Source organism: Teleopsis dalmanni, chromosome 1 (assembly GCF_002237135.1).
Source record: "Teleopsis dalmanni isolate 2A chromosome 1, ASM223713v2, whole genome shotgun sequence".
In the NCBI taxonomy this organism is placed as follows: Eukaryota; Metazoa; Arthropoda; class Insecta; order Diptera; family Diopsidae; genus Teleopsis; species Teleopsis dalmanni.
This window is the reverse complement of record NC_051846.1, coordinates 68,519,013-68,538,357: the sequence shown is the minus strand read 5'-3', so window position 1 is coordinate 68,538,357 and position 19,345 is coordinate 68,519,013. Positions and strand designations below refer to the sequence as shown.

General features: G+C 30.0%; 4 protein-coding genes across 4 annotated transcripts; 3 read left to right on the top strand and 1 right to left on the bottom strand.

Moving 5' to 3' along the window:
- The first annotated feature begins 114 nt into the window (after positions 1 to 114).
- On the top strand, positions 115 to 1,671 carry LOC119672034 (tubulin alpha-3 chain-like). The gene has a single exon (XM_038082983.1). It carries the CDS (start codon positions 265 to 267, stop codon positions 1,603 to 1,605), a length of 1,341 nt encoding a protein of 446 aa, XP_037938911.1. The 5' UTR covers positions 115 to 264; the 3' UTR covers positions 1,606 to 1,671.
- Positions 1,672 to 4,904: 3,233 nt separating this feature from the next.
- Positions 4,905 to 6,615, top strand: LOC119672033 (tubulin alpha-2/alpha-4 chain-like). Its single transcript, XM_038082982.1, has one exon. It carries the CDS (start codon positions 5,098 to 5,100, stop codon positions 6,439 to 6,441), a length of 1,344 nt encoding a protein of 447 aa, XP_037938910.1. The 5' UTR covers positions 4,905 to 5,097; the 3' UTR covers positions 6,442 to 6,615.
- A 943-nt stretch (positions 6,616 to 7,558) lies between these two features.
- On the top strand, positions 7,559 to 8,541 carry LOC119683876 (titin). The gene has a single exon (XM_038097753.1). The coding sequence runs from the start codon at positions 7,861 to 7,863 to the stop codon at positions 8,539 to 8,541; it is 681 nt and encodes a 226-aa protein (XP_037953681.1). The 5' UTR covers positions 7,559 to 7,860.
- A 9,978-nt stretch (positions 8,542 to 18,519) lies between these two features.
- LOC119669041 (ELMO domain-containing protein C-like) lies at positions 18,520 to 19,075 on the bottom strand. Its single transcript, XM_038078767.1, has 2 exons — positions 18,658 to 19,075; positions 18,520 to 18,606 (listed from the first exon to the last, which is right to left on the bottom strand). Exon 1 carries the CDS (start codon positions 19,067 to 19,069, stop codon positions 18,704 to 18,706), a length of 366 nt encoding a protein of 121 aa, XP_037934695.1. The 5' UTR covers positions 19,070 to 19,075; the 3' UTR covers positions 18,520 to 18,606; positions 18,658 to 18,703.
- Positions 19,076 to 19,345: the final 270 nt, after the last annotated feature.

Sequence of the window (19,345 nt, the reverse complement as noted above, 5' to 3'; positions counted from 1 at the left end):
GCATTCAAAACTATAACTTTATCAAATAGAAACAAATTTTTTAATCAAACTACCAATGCCTGGAAATAAGCTATACAATTATTCTTTTTCATTTTTAACTTTTATTCTTTTTTTTTCTTAAGCTTTTAATTTCCTTTTTATTTTTTGTATTTTTTTTTTTACTTTTTATACCCTTTTACATAAGCGTAATCTGCATTTGAGCATCTTCAGTATATTTTGCGAAATTCTAAAATATATTTAAAGATATTTTATCACTCATCAATAATGCGGGAATGTATTTCAATTCACATTGGACAAGCTGGCGTTCAAATGGGCAATGCCTGCTGGGAGTTGTACTGTTTGGAACATGGAATACAACCTGATGGCCAGATGCCAACTGATAATTGCGATGAAGCATATACTACTTTCTTTTCCACAAATAACAACGGTAAGCATGTGCCACGATCTATTCTTGTTGATTTAGAACCGACAGTAGTGGATGAAGTCCGTACAGGTACATATCGGAGCTTATTTCATCCTGATGCTTTGATAACTGGTAAAGAAGATGCAGCTAATAATTACGCTTTTGGTCATTATACAGTTGGTAAGGCAATTGTAGATATCGTACTCGATCGCATACGAAAACTAGCTGACCTATGTGAAAACATACAAGGATTTTTATTATTCCATGCTACAGGTGGCGGCACAGGCTCTGGTTTCACTGCTCTACTTATGGAACGCTTATCTGTAGATTATGGTAAAAAAGCAAAATTTGAATTCGGTATTTATCCCGCACCACAGGTATCAACAGCTGTTGTAGAACCTTACAACGCTGTACTAGCTACACATATCACTTTAGAACATTCAGATTGCTCTTTTATGGTTGATAATGAGGCTATCTATGATATATGCAGACGTAACTTGGATATTGAACGACCAACCTATACTAATTTAAATCGTTTGATAGCACAAATTGTATCTTCAATAACAGCTTCCTTGCGCTTTGAGGGTGCTCTAAACATCGATTTATCTGAATTTCAAACAAATTTAGTGCCATATCCTCGTATACATTTTCCATTGGCCACTTATGCTCCACTTATCTCACCTGAAAAAGCCTATCATGAGCAATTGTCAGTTGCAGAAATCACTAACGCTTGCTTTGAACCAGCAAATCAAATGGTTAAATGTGATCCACGTAATGGAAAATATATTGCTTGCTGTATGCTTTATAGAGGTGATGTTGCTCCAAAAGATGTCAATTCAGCTGTTGGTGCTATTAAAACAAAACGTGCTGTTAAATTTGTAGATTGGTGTCCAACTGGTTTCAAAGTCGGTGTTAGCTATCAGCCACCAACACATGTGCCTGGCGGAGATTTACCTAAAGTGCAACGTGCAGTGTGTATGACATCCAATTCAACGGCAATAGCCGAAGCTTGGGCGCGTTTGGATCGAAAATTTGATCTATTGTATTCGAAACGAGCTTTTGTACATTGGTATGTAGGTCAGGGTATGGACGAAAACGAATTCTCAGAAGCTCGAGAAGATTTGGCTGCTTTGGAGAAAGATTACGAAGAAGTGGGTATGGACTCCGAAGGAATGGAAGTTGAAACTATGGAGGAAGATTAAAAAAATTGGAAACAGTTTAAAATTGGTGACAAACACGCTAAATGCAATAAAAATTTAGCAATAAAACATAAATTCATCAATGAAATTTATTTTGTTTTATTTCATTTACATTGATAGAAGTAAGTTGTTCACCTAATTTAGGTACAACGATTAACGAAAAGCAGTAAAATAATATTACTAAAAAATTCGAATTTCTCTAGAAAAGATTTAAAGCCTTTAATTATATATAAAAAATGCATTTAAGAATGATTATTGTGTAGCATCAGCTATGCATAAATATCAATATCTTTTAATTATCGGAAGGAAATTGATAGAATCTTAAAATCAATGAACTAGAATGAATTAGAAGAGATATTATATATATACTATACTATATACTACTACTATATAATACTATATATATACTATACTACTACTTAAGCTATAAAAGCAATCCCTTCCTTCGAAAATGTTGTGAAAAGCAGGGAAGCCATCAAAAAATTAGCTACGAACAGGTTGTTGCATATTTTTTGGACACCAGACCTCAAAGAAAACAAAGTAGTAAATGCATAACATTAAAAAAGATATGAGAAAGGTGCTACTGAATAGGTAGAGTAGTTAGACTAATTGTGAAACTACAAAAGTCATTACCAAATCAGACAAAGGAAGGAATATTTTTTTATCGACACGCAGTGACTTTAATACAATGTTCCACAACCTTTATTTTAATACGTTTTACTTAAGAGTTTTGGAAATTACAATATTCCCGCTACATAACATATGTATACAAGGAGCATTCGAAAAAAACAAGAAGTTTTGTCGAATAATTATCCCTTTCCAAATGACAAGACTATATTCTTCAGTACTCCCAAAAACAATCTATTTTCCTTATGATATTAGTTCGTGATGTTCATAAGCAGCAAGAAAATTCAGTCATGATTGTTCCAAAGTCAACAAATCTATTCAAGTATAATTTGAAATTAGTCCACTTCAAAAACTAAATCCCCTCTGCGAGAGTACGCCCCATGTAGAGAAATACTTCTTCAAAACACTTCTTTGTTCTGCATTATCACATGCCGAAAATAATTGGAATTCTCACAATTTGGGAAATTTTAAAACGTCTTAAGAATAGAACTTTATGAGTTTCAATAGGTCAATTTGTAGTCTAACCTACAACTAAAAACTAAAGACTTGTTGTCCAAAGGATATATACTTAATAACAGAACTAGAATTATTATTATAAAATTGTTGTAAAAAAATGTATTACAGATATAATTAAAATGCAATGTTTCTATTAGCTCTAGTATTAGCTCTATTTTGAACTATAGAAGTTTAATATATATGGTTGTCCCAAATGTATCTATTGAATCACAGACATTATTATGTCATTATAATATATTAGGTCAATTTCACGAATAACGGTTTCTTGGCATTTTAGCGTCCTTAGTTTGCGAATATAAACTTCGGACTTTAAGTAACGCAAGAGGAAAAAATCCAGTAGTGTACAACCGAAGACATGCTAAAAACGCCATTTTTTGATATCAAACAACTGGAAAACAATGACTGTAAAAATTGATTGTGGCAGAAGTTTTATGAATTAGTGTTCAATCTTGTTGAAATCAAAAATTCTGCACTCCATATTCATAAACAATCAGAAATTGATTTTCATAACCCAATAATGCATCTGATGGACGGTTGTTGCCTTGCCATTGACATCTGCGAAAAAGTATGATCTGATGATCATATCAGCATAAAACCTCCTCCACACTTTTTGGCAGTAACAAAGTGCTTTGTTAATAATATAAATATTTTCCATTTTTTGTTTACATTTTCACATTTTCATTGAACATAAAAAGTATCTGATCACTCATAATGATGAAATGAAGGAATATAATAAGCGACGAGGCTTATTGAATTTTATACGAGAATAGCTTCAAATCATAATAGATCATGAGCCGCAAAACAGGTGTAACCAATATGACAAATATTTCTTACAATTACGTTCAAGTAACCATCTTAAGAAACTTCTACTTTCATCTCATTTTATTATTTCATCTCATAAAGCAAAACCATTAAAGCACCTTAGCAAATGGTCTTGACACATCCTCTTTAATTCATAGCACAGAAAATGTTACCGGAACCTTTTTTGATTATACTAAACAGACCCATATATTTAGAATGTATGAGTAGCCATTTTCGACAATTCGAAAGCTATTTGTAGAATATTAATGTCATCCATTAACCAAGTTTATCATCTCTTACCAGTATCAAATATTTTTTGATATTGTCGTGAGTAATATTAAATTGAATATAAAATATTGAAATTTATAAATATTTATTGAAAAATTCATTGAAATAATTATTTTGTATTCTTTGTAAGAATTTGAAAGCCTGTCTACATAAAAAGGGATCATAAGAGTAGTGTCTTCATTTATTTAATGCGAAATATAATTTCACTTCAAGTGTAAATAATTATAGTAACCATTGTCTTTTATTAAAATTTTTTTAGCTGTCAAAAAAAATTTTTTTCCCATATTCGCTTCGTTAGTCTTTTTCGGAACTTATGGATATTATATGTATTTGTAAGGCCCGCCAACATTTTTTATTGATTCTCCTACATAAATAAAAACTATCATGAGCATGTTATCGCCATTTTACATCTATTTAAGAAAACTTAAGCTATTAAGTCTCTAATTCGTTTATAAAATTTTTGCAACACTGTTTTTGATTGCTTACCTACGTCACTTCCAGAAGCATCATATTACTTCCTAATTTTTAGGGGAGTAAAAGGTTTAACTACAGAAACATTGTAATGATTTTGTAAGAACTCATGAGATAAACTTTGTACAACAAATTTAAGTGAATTATCTTTTCCATCGACGTCTCTTTAAGTTAGAACATGCCATATGAATATCGGAAATAGGAACTTCAACTAAAAGCCAAAAATGCATATATTTGGAATTTAACATTAACTAAAAGAGATAAATTCAATGGAACTACATTTAAATCGAATTTTTTTATTAAAACAATTGATAATACACTTCCGCAAGAATTACACGTTAAAATGTAAGAGAAATATTAAATAAAGCACTTTGAAACGCTAATAAGCACTAAATTCGAAATACCATTAAACTTAAAATGTATTCTTACGGCATTAAGACCTCATATCTGTTGCCAGTATGTCAAAACTCTTCAATATTTATCGATTCAATTTTTTTCACAGTCAAATTTACTTTGCTTTTAAATATTTTTGATCTAAGATAGCTTTGATTTTTGAAAAAAAATGATACCCCAAATCTAAATTATTAGAAATTTGTTCACAGTTACAAATTTGTATAGTTTTCAACTCTTGAAAATTTTCCAAATTCATATATTTTTGGATATATTTTTCGATTATAATTTCGGAAAATTTGATTTTGCTTAAATTGTTGAAGATTTGAGGTTTTCCCCTGGAAACTAAATTGCTACTGCGAAATTCTTTAATTAGTTAAGTGCTAAAAAAAAAAATTCAATATGCGTGAATGTATATCGATTCATATTGGCCAAGCTGGAGTTCAAATGGGCAATGCCTGCTGGGAGCTTTACTGCTTGGAACATGGTATTCAACCTGATGGCCAGATGCCTTCAGATGGTGGCTGCGATGAATCTTTTACATCATTCTTTAGTGAAACCGGTTGTGGTAAGCATGTTCCGCGGGCTATTATTGTTGACTTGGAACCAACTGTTGTGGATGAAGTTCGCACAGGTACGTATCGTTGTTTATTCCATCCAGAACAATTGATAACTGGCAAAGAAGACGCTGCTAATAACTATGCACGTGGGCACTATACAGTAGGTAAAGAAATTGTTGACTTGGTGCTTGATCGCATACGTAAGTTAGCGGAACAATGCATTAGCTTACAAGGTTTTCTAATGTTTCACTCAGTTGGTGGTGGAACTGGATCCGGTTTCGCATCATTGCTAATGGAACGTTTATCTGCAGATTATGGTAAAAAAGCAAAATTAGAATTTGCTATTTATCCAGCTCCACAAATATCGACAGCTGTTGTAGAACCTTACAACGCTGTGCTGACAACTCACACTACCTTGGAGCATGCAGACTGTTCATTTATGATTGATAACGAAGCTATCTATGATATATGCAGACGAAATCTGGATATTGAACGACCAACCTATACCAACTTAAATCGTTTAATAGCACAAATTGTTTCATCAGTTACAGCTTCCTTGCGTTTTGATGGTGCTCTGAATGTTGACTTAACCGAATTCCAAACCAATTTAGTGCCATATCCTCGTATACATTTTCCATTGGCCACTTATGCACCTATTATATCTGCAGAGAAGGCCTATCATGAGCAGCTAACAGTAGCAGAAATCACAAGTGCTTGCTTTGAACCAGCTAATCAGCTGATTAAATGTGATCCACGTAATGGTAAATATATTGCTTGCTGCATGTTGTATCGTGGTGATGTTGTGCCAAAAGACATTAACTCAGCTCTGGGTACAATTAAAACAAAACGTTCTATACAATTTGTGGATTGGTGCCCAACGGGTTTCAAAGTGGGTATAAATTATCAGCCACCAACAGTTGTGCCTGGCGGCGATTTAGCCAAGGTACAGCGTGCAATTTGTATGACATCTAATACAACAGCTATTGCTGAAGCTTGGGCACGTCTGGATCGTAAGTTTGATCTGATGTTCGCAAAGCGTGCCTTCGTGCATTGGTATATTGGTCAAGGTATGGAAGAAAGTGAATTTAGTGATGCTCGTGAGGATTTGGCTGCACTTGAGAAAGACTATGAAGAAGTTGGTATGGATTCTAATGAAGGTGAGCTAGGTGACGAAGACGAGTACTAACACTGAACATGTATAGAATCGAATATTGTTGCATCGTGTTCTATTTAAGAGTCTTTGATCAAAAGTAAATTGTGTAGATACAATGTAACTTAATATATCATCGCATATGTATTTATCTTAAAAATTCGCCTATCAAGGCTTACAAAATTATAAATTATAAAAATTAACAAAAAATTGGAAAAATTAAAAATAAAAACCAAATTCATGTGAAAAAAATACAACACGGTTGCTTTATTGTGATATATATAATAGTTTATATATATATTATATTTTAGATATGAAAAAATTTTTAATAATACAAATTTCAGTGAAGGTTTTGCATAGTAATTGGATAAGGAGAAGTTTTCAGAAATGATGGGTATGTTTTCTTAGTATTTAGTCAACATAACTTACAAACCCTACTCTGCAAATGAAGATAAATAATGAGATATTTTTATTAACTTCATAAAGTGGTATTAGTAGTAATATTATAAGAAAGATTCTTATGTTACACTACTCAAATTTAGTCATTGATTAAAGACACCCCGAGGTATGTATAAGTGATTCAGTTGGGACTCGATAATCCTCAAGTAGACAATCGTCTGTTTTTCACTTCACCGTTCGTTACACATATAGTATATAATATTAGTATCATGAACTACTCAAAGAGCTGGATATCTATCCAAATCCAATCTATTCTGTTTTGAAAAAATCAGCTATTATTTAAACGGAAAATCATTGATGCAATATCTAATCTCAGAGTAATCACTAACCGCACGAAGCGCTACGCAGATCTTAGATCTATCATTGAATAATCACGAAGATTTACAGGAAGATTTAAATTAGTCAGTGAGATTAGCAGGACTCTGCAGAATCCCCCCACATATCATAGAGTAATAGTGCCCAAATGCACTAACTCGGAAATGACTTAACATAACATAACTAATATTTATATATGTAAATTATAAGACATTGTTTTTTAAATTAATTTAAATATTTCATTTTTTAATTTTTGAAAAATAATTACCCATTCAAAAAGTCTATTTATTCTGCATATATTATAATTTTATATATTTGTATTATGTTCAAAATGTTTATGCTACTTATTGTGCTTATCGATAAGTAATTTTATAATTATTTTCATTGTGTTAAACATTAAAATTAAACAAATTCAAAAACACAATTAGGAAAAGGGTCACGTATAGTAAAAACTGTCAACGACCACGTTAAGAAGCTTCAACTAATTTTATAGGCCTAAGTCGGCAAGACTAAGGCCGCTGAAGATACAATAAATGTGAAAAAAATTAAAAATGGAAATTATTCTACAATTTGTAGCTTCTTGCAAGTATAAAAGCCTTCACGTGAAATATGTTTGGCAGCAGACGTTTCGAGGCACTGATTTAAAGAACAATACCCAACAATCAAGCTACAAAATTAAAAATGTTCAAAAAAACATTTCTAATAATATTGGCCGTAGCAATTTGTGCAGCTGAACCACCACGTTTCCGCACAGTTCAACGTTTCCGCAATGGACGATTTTTAGCGCGACAAGTAGCAGTTCCAAGTCCTGCACCAACTGGTTATCCTGAAGCGGGTGTAACGCCTGAAGTACCATTTGATTTACCAACATCTACCGTTAAGCCAGACTCCACGTACTTGCCACCAGATAATACATATGGCCCACCACAACAACCTGATGAAGTATATGGACCACCTGAAGCAGATATAAATCAACCAGATAATACATATGGACCACCAGATGTTACAGCTATAGAAGAAGAAGAGGATGTACCTTCAATTGAAGAAGCTCCACAACCCGAAATTAAAGATAAACAACCAGAAAATCCAGTACCGGCAAATGAGGACGATGTGCTCGTTGCTGTTGCAGAAGATGGTACTGTAATTGCGGTCTCCACTTCTTTTGATCAGGATAAAGTAGATACAGTTGAACAACAATCTGCTCGCTTACGTCAATTTTATCAACGGTTCCCACAGTCACGTCGTGCACCTGCACCTGTACCAGCACGATTAATACGTGCACGTAAAATAGCTGTGCCAGCAAAATTGCAAGTTCAACAACCTCAGACTTTTACCTACACTGCTAAATTTCAGGAATGGTAATAATTAATTTAATTTTAAGAAGCTTAATTTTAAGTAGATAGTGTCTCAAACATATAAAATTTTAATAGAAGAAATTGACAAAGATTTGAAAGCAAGTTTTTTTGTACATTGTATATAAAGAAAATATGTCGGACATATATAGATGCCATAAAAATTCTATAATTATATGCATTTGAATAAAAAAGTTTCATAATTAATATAAACATATGTTATTTTGAATATTAAAGTTATTTTAAAATATTATTAATGAATAGGAATAGCAACAGGAACTATCTATTGGTATCCAGGTAAAAAATACCTACCTTCACTTTCTGCTAAGGAAAAAATAGATTTTTTTTTATTTTGATAGTAGTAACCATTTTAATGATAATCCCGTCATTCAAACACTGATACGATACCGGTAATTGATTCATCAAGTTTATATGATGTTTGTTAATCGAAGAAAATGCATAAATAAGCTGTCCCCATAGTCATCTTACAAAAAACAGTATCGATTGATCCCACAAATCAAATATCGTAATCAAGGTTGAAGCCGTTTTAAACAATAATTCATAAGGCATTCAGATAAACTTGAATCTGTCACTATAACTATATATAGTACGCCATAGCGAAAACGACAAAGTTTATTTTACCAGTTGGCAACGTTATACGTACAGGTCTTTGTGCTATAGATTCCTTGTTTATCGATGAACAGCAAATTTAGACATTATTTACAAACTTGTTACAATTGGTGTATAAAGAAATACCTGAAAAGTGAACAAGGGTGTATTAATTAAAAACTCTACCAATTGCTTCATCATACTTACCACTTTTGAGTTCTTCCGATTATTATTTCCTCTCATTCACAAGAAAAGTTTTCTATTATCCCTTTACGTGAACACCTTTTTATATATAGATTAAAAATTGTCATTCTTAAAAGATCTGCTTTTTAACTTTTATAATACACTTTGGAACTCGCAAGGAATTAAGTATGTCTCTTGGTCAAGAGTAAGTAATTAGTCTAGTAAATGTGAATGTGACCTTAAGCGAATCATAACCCATGTTCTGGAATTATTGTATTGATCTATGGTATTGAAAACAAGCTTATATTTATATGTTAATATGTGTTATTATTGTATTGAATATTATTAAATATTACTACTCGACAGCTTCGAATGATATTAAAAATAATATTAAAAACAAAAAAATCGAAAATAAAGTTGAATAAGAAAGAATTTAAAAAATAAATATAAAAAAATAGAAAAAAAAATTAGAATAACTAAAATTAAATAAAATATAATATAATAAGTAAAACTATATAAGGCAGCTGACAAGGCAATGCGTTGAACGTACACTAATTGGGTGCTCTTGCAATACCGTTTGGATGTTAATTTTTTTGTATCGAATTTTATTCAGTTTTTGTTTGGTGGATATGATCATATATTGCACCTTTTTAACACCAAATACATGATACACTACATTTGCTAGCCTCACAATTGATTCTCATGGTATAAACCGCAAGTTGAGAATTTTAGTAGGAATGCTTTATCCTTATTATAGTTAGTTTTAAAGACAATCTCTAAAATGTCAATAAAGATCATTTCTACAGGTGGTATCTGGAGCAATGAAAATCCATAAGTAACTGTCGAAATACCATTTCATCCGCGCATCCACAAAAAAATTATTCTATGATGTTGTTTACAGCAATTCACAATTCTGGATGTGGAGATATGGTTTTAACGATTTGTGATTCGACAAATATGTGTCACGTTGTAAATAAGTGATTTGACGACCTAGATCATGTGATTTGTCAATACTGGATTTTTTGTCGAGATACACAAGCGATGGTACTTATGCGGACAATCATTACACTCCCAATTCTTTGAAAATAGATCAAACTTTTGTCAGCTATATGTCCACAAGTCATCAACAATTTTCTCCAAAGCATCTATTAATATAAGACATCCAGTGAATAACGTTTGAATGATATTGTATATAACTTCTAATGGCAAGGTCCAAGGGGTGTCTAAAAATAAAACTTTTATTAAAATATTAAGTACAATTAATTTTAAACAACTATTGCAGAAGTACTTATAAAAGGAGAGGAGTTTATTATAAAAAATATTATGCTTTGCCAATTAATAAGTAAACTATTTTTGTTCTTATTTTATATCTTCTCTGTTGAAAAGGTAGTGTCTAAAGCACTTTTGCTCCATAATGCCTTTGATCATTTGGATGATCCAGTGTAATATGTTTTCCGATAAAATAAAATATTGAATCATTTAGATCAGTTTATAAAACTGTATTTTAAAATCCATCATATTTTTATAAAGGAATTATTATTACTAATAGCTGTCGAACTGTCGAAAGGCCATTTCACCCGCGGAACCACAAAAAATCACTTTATGATGTGGTTTACGACAATCAACAATTCTGGATGTGGGAGAGATATGGTAATACGTGTACTATTAAGGTCTAGTACTTAAGGAGTAGTTAACAAACAACAAAATCCGGATACTTTTTGAGCAGAAGGTATAGTGTAATACGTGTTCCATTAAAATAAAATATTGAATCCTTTAGATGAGTTTATAAAACTGTATTTTGAAATCCACCATATATTTTTAAATAAATTATTATTACTAATAACTGTCGAAAGGTCATTTCATCCGCGCTGCCACAAAAAATCACTTTATGATGTGGTTTACAGCAATTAACAATTCTGGATGTGGGAGAGATATGGGAATACGTGTATAGTGTAATACGTGTTCCATTAAAATAAAATATTGAATACTTTAGATGAGTTTTGAATTCAACCATATCTTTCTAAAGCAATTTCTATTACTAATGCAAGGTCCAAACAATATCTAAAAATAAAAATTTTATAAAAATTTTAATTATAAGTTTTTTTTAGTTACGAAATATAAAGTAGAATGCATAAAATTAAACAAAATAAAATGAGACAAAAATCAGAATGAAATAAATGGTATGAATGAAATAAAATCAATATGAAATTTACATAAAAAACTTTTACATCTACAAGTTTATTGTTTTAATGAGTCATTATAGGATTTGGCTAACATATTTGCCTGCTGCCATGGAATGAACATTACCGCAAATAATAATCATAATAAAAGAGAAAAGTACTAAAAGTTCTTTTATTAACACGAAAACTTTATGCCGGCATAAAAAAAATTATACCTTTTTTCCGTTTTGTTGGTTCTTCATCAAAAATTAATGCGGAACACATATTTCACGAAACAATTTGCAAAATCTGCGTCACATTTATATCGAAATAATTAGATTTCACGGAAGTTAATGTTTTTGCATAGCTGAGGAACGTACGCTGGGCTCATCATACTCATCATAGGAAAAGCCAAATAATGAAGCGGATTCACAAATACGAACTGACACAGCAGCAGCAGCAGCAGTAGTAGTAGTAGCAGCCGGCGTGAGTTGGACGCAGTTGGAATGTACGCTTTACAAGAGTCCGAGTTCGAGTCCGAAGATTAAACCAAAAATAATTATTGCCAAATACAGATATTAAGAAGAAAGATATAAAAACCACAAGGACTAAGGAAGTGAAAAGCACAAAGAAGCCTCACGTATTGAAGTGTGTAATACCACATTGAATACGTGACGGACTACGCAGCTGCTGCTTCAATGGAAAACCTAAATTTTCACATAAGAAATGGTCAAGTTGCTATTCAATTAAAAAGATATAAAAGATACAATAATATAATTTTACGAAATGGTAAAGTTTTTAAGAAATCTGTGCTAAAATTTTTATAAATATGTACTTTAATGCTACAAGGACGCAGAATAATTACAGATGACCTTTCTTAAACCATAGACCACTAGAAGTTTAGCAACAGTAATGCAAAAGACAATAGGACATCTATGAACTCCCCTATTAAAAAATTATATATATATTTATGTAATTAATTAGAGATATATATCGTCTTATCAACATTTAAAATTTAAGTACATAACATGTAAAAAGAAATCTTGAGAACCATACTGAGAAAACCTTTCTTCAATGAATATTAGGTAATTAATTACCCAAAGTATTTAAAACTATCTATATTCCCTCAGTTCCCCAATTGCTTTATATAAGTTAAACATAATTTTTATTAGAAATCATTCGATAATTCGCTCAGTGCAAGCGGTACTCTAATATTACTTTTTTAGATAAATGTATTAAACTTTTTGTGTGTTACATCCCACTTAAGGCTTTCAAAATTTGTAATAGTTTCGTTTTCTGCATAGTTATGCAAAAAGTCACACATGTTGTTGTGAAATAAGGACCAATCTTAAAATGTGCTCAATTTTATAGACACATTTCTATAGAAGACAGTTGTCTTGCTCTTCATGACTTTAGACTATTTAATGGAAGATTTCGAAAATCATTATGAGAGATTTTAAACAATCTTTTAGGGATGATACAGATATTTAGACAATGATTATGGTCCATTGTACTATAAGCTTCATTGTTATAACTTACAAAAATTATCGGTTATTTTTTAGGAAGCGGAAGAGAAGAGATAATGAGCTGAAATTTAACTTACTTACAACGTGAGCAGCCATCGCACTAATATATAGTAGTATGCAGTTTTTGTGATATAGTCACAAGAAAACCTAATGTATTTTCGTTATTTTTAAGTTAAGACAACCAATTTGATATGCTACGGTCATCGAGATTTCGCCATTTATTGTTTATTTGAGATTGAATCCAACCATTAATATTCGTTTTGGAACAGATTTAGACTGTTAGGTAACGTGAAATAGTATAAATAAAGTTTTTCATAAATAAAGTTTAGTTTATATTCTAAAGTCGAGTAGTACTTATAATTATAATACATAATTATATTATATTATGTAAATTATACAATGTATAATATAGAATGCATTTACATATTATAAATCATAATACATAAATTTATATTATAACATAGACAAATCTTGAAAAAGTTGACAATGTTTAGCCATACACTTATCCTTTTTATATGGAGATATGTGGTTCATTTTACTCATGAATTTGTACTGAGGTCGCCATAACATATAACATCGGACTACACTTAAACTGGTCTGTGTAGAACAGTTAGCGGACAGTGAGGAGCTATAATATGTATATATGTATTATTGATTGAACGAACATATTAAACACGATTTTATCTAATGCAAGGAATAATTTTCAATTGTCCGGAATTGGAAAAATAGTTATGTTCCATTGTAACAATCCCAAGCCACAAATATTTATGATAAGTCGAAACAAATTAAAAGAACTTGTTTAAGAGGCTCATATCTTGCACAATCTTCTATTTATTTCGATCCTACTAAAGTTCTTTTAACATAATAGTAAAAAATTGAATGACCTAAGAGTCGCTGAAAATTACCTAACCAAATTTTGCGCCTATTAACCACAGAAGTTCTACACTGATGAAATTATGAAGCTATCCGAAAAATGGCAAGAAATCACAAATAATAATAACCAATATGTAACTCATTTAAATTGATGTTCAATTAACAAAATGTTTGTTCAAAAATGTACCAAAAAAATGCGGAGACTTTTTATACAGCCTATTATGTATATATTTTTAGATTTTAATCATTTCATTCACATTAAAGAGAACTGTTTGCACTCTAACTAGTCTGTGTAGATCAGTTAATGAACAGTGAATAGCTTAACTAACGACGATCTTACTAAATTCTAACTGGTTTACACGGATTAGTTAGAGTACAATCAGTTATTAAATAGAAATTTTAGATAAATCATTCTATATAAACAATATACCCATAATATAATATATTTAATAATAATAAATATATAATATAAATTAAATAACACCTTCAAAAGATAAATGTAAAAGTTTACATTATATACATTAGCTTAATTTATACTTTCAGTTTAATTACTTGGTAAACTATCCTAAAAAATTATAAATTAATAAGAAAAAAGATATGAACGGATAAGACAATAGTATAAACGTTTCATCCATTAATAGAAATGAAATTCTTTTATACATTAAAGTAATCCTATTTGCACTGGTCTTAAACTTGTCTCTTTGGGACAATTGTCCCAAATTTTTTTAATACAATTAAAAAAACTATTCTAAAAAAAATTATTCTATGCTTGAATTGAAAAATTAAACAATTTTTAATATTATTTTCTTTTTTGCATTAGTGCATAATAAAACTACCTAAACTATTAGTATTTAACGTAGAAATTTATATTAATTAACTACAATATTTTTCTTTGTAATATACCATATATAGAGGGTATATATTACGTATACTATAATTACGTATACCAATGCAGTTTTTAATAATTATCTTAATAGCTAAGTTATTTTATTTTTAATTTTAAATTTTTTGAATTTGCAATCAAGAAAGGCAATAAGATACATTCCACTTAATGAACTTAGAAATTTAGTTTGGTGTCTGATAAGCTAAAAAAAAACAACTTTTAAACATTCTTTATTTAATTTCAAAATAAAAAGAATTCAGTGTTAAAATTATTTTACAATATTCTTGGGTTTTTTAATTATAATTTTACATATTCACTTAAATTTTTTGTTTTATTATTACCACATTTATTTCGAATTATAATAAATCATCATTAGTTATACTTTTTTTTAAGCTATATTTATTACTTTTATTCCCGCTGTTAAAATAATAATAATATAAATTTAGTAGATATTAGAAGAAGAATTCTTAAATGCAAAGATATATTCACTGTGGTATTTTAAACTTCTAAAGTTTAACAATTTATTGTTCAGGGCTGATTTCATGATCATATCTTATCTCTTAAGACTGACTTAAGTCTGAATTAGAAAAACAAAGTTAATAATTTAAGCAATACTTAAGACCACATTGAGACTTAAAATATGATTGTGGACTCGACCATCTGAATTTGGTCCAATAAACTTTCAGCCTTGTAAAGATTTTTCAGAATGACCTTAAATTCCAAGCAAACGCTTTGTGATAGGAATATATTCGTTTGTAATCGAAAACTTTTCTTGGAGCTTTTTTTACTACGTATTTTCCTAGAAGAAACTCGAGGTCCCAGTGAAAATAGCTACATTACAATATTTGGAATATTGGCCATTGATCATTACCAAGAAGAGTTGAACATTTCTTCTAAAGCCTTAGAGTATGTTCTTTGAAGTAATTTAATGTTGCCCCCTATTACTGAATGTCATAGAACCGCTATTAATTAAGTACAATTTATTCAAAAGTAGCTCATTTACCAAGAACAAAGAGTTTTCCATTCTACAAAACTGAATTTCTTAGGGTTTTTTTTATAAGAGTTGGGAATTTTCCATGCCACTTCTATCCAAATGCATACATGGGTATATTGTAGCGTTTGTGGATAATATAATTCATCAAATTCTTTCTATAATAGAAAGATTGTCAAATTTTTTGATAAATTTTTACACAAACTTTAGGCCTTATATTCGAACTATTTTACTTATAAAGACAGATTTATTAATAAAAGAATATATAATGAACTAAGTAGCCAATACCAAAGACTTGAGTTTTTCCTTCAGGTATGTGGTAACAAAACAATGCCTACGCATTACTCGGAAAGAAGGAAAAAACAGTTGAAGCAAAAGAAAACCTTATTAAGTTTTTCTGATTTGCACCAAAATAAATTGAAATAATTTATTACTATGGGGTCGTACAGATATTAACGAAGTCAAAGGCTTTATTTCAGCAAATTAAGCTGCTACTATGACATAAAAAATTTCATAAAATAACCTAATATTGAAGATTCAAAAGATTATTCCCTTAATGAAAACAACAAATTAAAACATGTGTGCCATATTATAGATATATTAGTATATATTATATATGTATATATTTTTTGTCACAGCAGAAATAGCAATGAGTTTCACCTTGTTCAACAGATACTGTAATGGACAGCTACCTTCAAAGGATGGTAACAAAAGATGATGCAAGTTGAAAGGAAACATATTCCATAAAAATATTTAATAATGATTGCAAAATAATAATGCATAATAATATAAATTTAAAAAAAATATAATATTAACCAAAAGAAAATAAATATTAAATAAATAAAAACAAAATATTTTACAAGAAAAAAAAAATAAATAAATAAATTATTGCCTCTACAAACAAAATAGTATTGAAATTTGACAATTGTAAGGCCCAAATTTTATTCTAAAAATTTAACCCCACAAATTAAATGAACAGTATAATGAGTTTTTTTTTATAATGAGTTTTAAATCCACTTAATAAAACATATTTCTATATTCAATAAAATTTTTCTGCGGTAACACCTATTTTTGACCCTTTAAATTACATATCAAAGACAAACATTTTTTATAAACGAATGACCCTGTAAAGTAAAATATGTTTTTATTAATTTTTTGCCGCTAATAAAAGTTAGTTAAATTTGTTGTAACTATTTCACTTGTTTGTCTGCATAAACAAATTTAAGAAAAATATTGTGCACGCATTTTTTATGTGATGCAGTTATTTTTGTTGAATTTGATTGCAATGCGTACAACAATAAGAAATTTGTTTTGACAAATTTACGGGACTTTGTTTATTTGAAAATAATTATTGTTTTTGTATGTAATGGAAGGAATTTCAAATAAAAGGGCAGCGAAATTGCCAAATCGTTATATTTGGAATTTCTTTCACTACAGGTAAGAACTATTTTGTTAGGGACGATAGTGGGAGCTCGGACTAGTTGGTCCAGGCACATGTTGATTCGTTTGGCCATTGCTGACGATCACCGTGTGAATGGATGGACTGGTTTGGGCGAAGTGATGGTGGTTGAATTACCTTCTGCTTGGCTTATGCTGGCGTAGGGTAGTTTAACCAGTTGAGTTACCTGCTGCTTGGCTTATGCTGGCGTAGGGTAATTTAACTAGTCATCCAGACTTCCATTTGGCCATAGCTGATGGAGGAATGGGCGACGAGTCACCAACGCTGTCAGAAGGCGTGTGGACAACGAGCGTTTGGCAATTGCTGACGGACGTGGCCAGGCGTAATAGCAGGAAGGGACCCTTGTCTGGTTTTTACTGACAAAGGTATTGATTTATATTTTTTTTTGGAATTTCTTTCACTACAGATTTCACGATTCTAATGACAGCAACTTGCGCACCACTGACATCAACATCATACAACATTCTATACCGTTTACAACATCGCTACAACAGTGTTACAACATTAACAACATCCACATCATTGACAACATTTTCAACATCGCTGTCTATTACTTTCCACAACTTAATTTATATTTTTTTTGGTTAATTAATAAACGCTACTTTAATCAGAAGTGTCTCTATTATTTCACATTTATAAATTTCTTATAACGAACCCTGGTATACTCGCTGAGTATACCCCAGCTATAGATAGGGCCGGGAAAAAGGTCGTTACACAATTGAAAATAAAAATATATTTAATTAATTCAATTATTCTACAGCTGGTTTATGATTTCGTTCTAATATAATCACAGCAAGTTAATTTGTTAATAAAACCTTCACAGCAAATTAACAAAAACTCAATTAACAAAAAAAGCGCGAACATAAAAATCAAGTACGGTTTTGAATCAGTTGGTTAAGGAGCGCTAACTCTGAGCTTCAAATTTGGCAGAACACGAGTTCGATTCCTGGTACTTTCAGTCTCAAAAAAATTATTTATGAATAATTAAATACAAGAATTATTTCCAAGATCACTGATGATTGGTGTTTAGAAATTCTCGAAACAGCTGTATGGTCAGCCATAAATTCAATTAATTAAAATAATATAAAATGAATTTTTGTTGTTGTAGTGCAACATTTCGAAAAAACTTCAAAAAAATAAAAAATTTAAAAAATAAAAAATATTATAAGCAAAAAAAATAAAAATCTTTTTTTTTGTTTCAAGTTTTTAATCAAAATAAGAATCATAAAAAATTGTTGACCATACAAACAAAATTGTATCGTAAACCAATTTTCAATAAATTAACTAAAATTTTTGTTGTTGTGTTTTCATTTCTATTCGAATCGTTCTAACTTTTTGTCATAACACGCGTCATTTTCAGTAAGAAAAAATTAACATTAAAATAAATGTAATTTGCAAACATTTTATTAACGAATTATAGGAATGTTGAAATAATATATTCATTTGACATACAACAATAATTTTAATTTTTTTTTTATTTTTTTCATCTTTAGTTAACATCCTCTTTTGAGCTCATATCTCCTTGATTAACAACGCCAATATCATTATGATTAAAGTTACTCACTGATCCTGATATAGATTGTGACTTATTATTTTGGTGTTCTGATTGACTTGACGAATTTGAACTGAAATATTGTTGAAGAATAGTAATCATTTGTTGAGTAAGTGCTTTCATAGGATCGGTTGTTGAGGATGTGTCCTGTGAATTTGGAGTGGTAGTAGTAGGTGTAGTCATTGTTGTAGTAGTGGTAGTAGCAATCGTAGTCGTGTCAACATTCCATCTTTGAGGAACAGCAATTGACATTTTCCCACACAAAGTGTACAATAATAAACTGAGTAAACTTATTTTGAACATTTTACTAAGACTAAAATTTTTCTACAGGTCCATTCTTTATATACCATTTAACTCAAATAATTTCTAAAGATAATATAGTATTTTTAATTATAAACAAACAATTTTTTAAACGTTTACAGATAAATTATCAGCAAACTTTTGATTTATTTATTTTCAAAAGTAGTAAGTCATAAATTATGAAAATATAATAAATTGAATTCTTCAAAATAACTTTATAAAAATTATGATAATATATACATATTTCATATTAAATTTCCTTAAAAGAAACTATGGTAT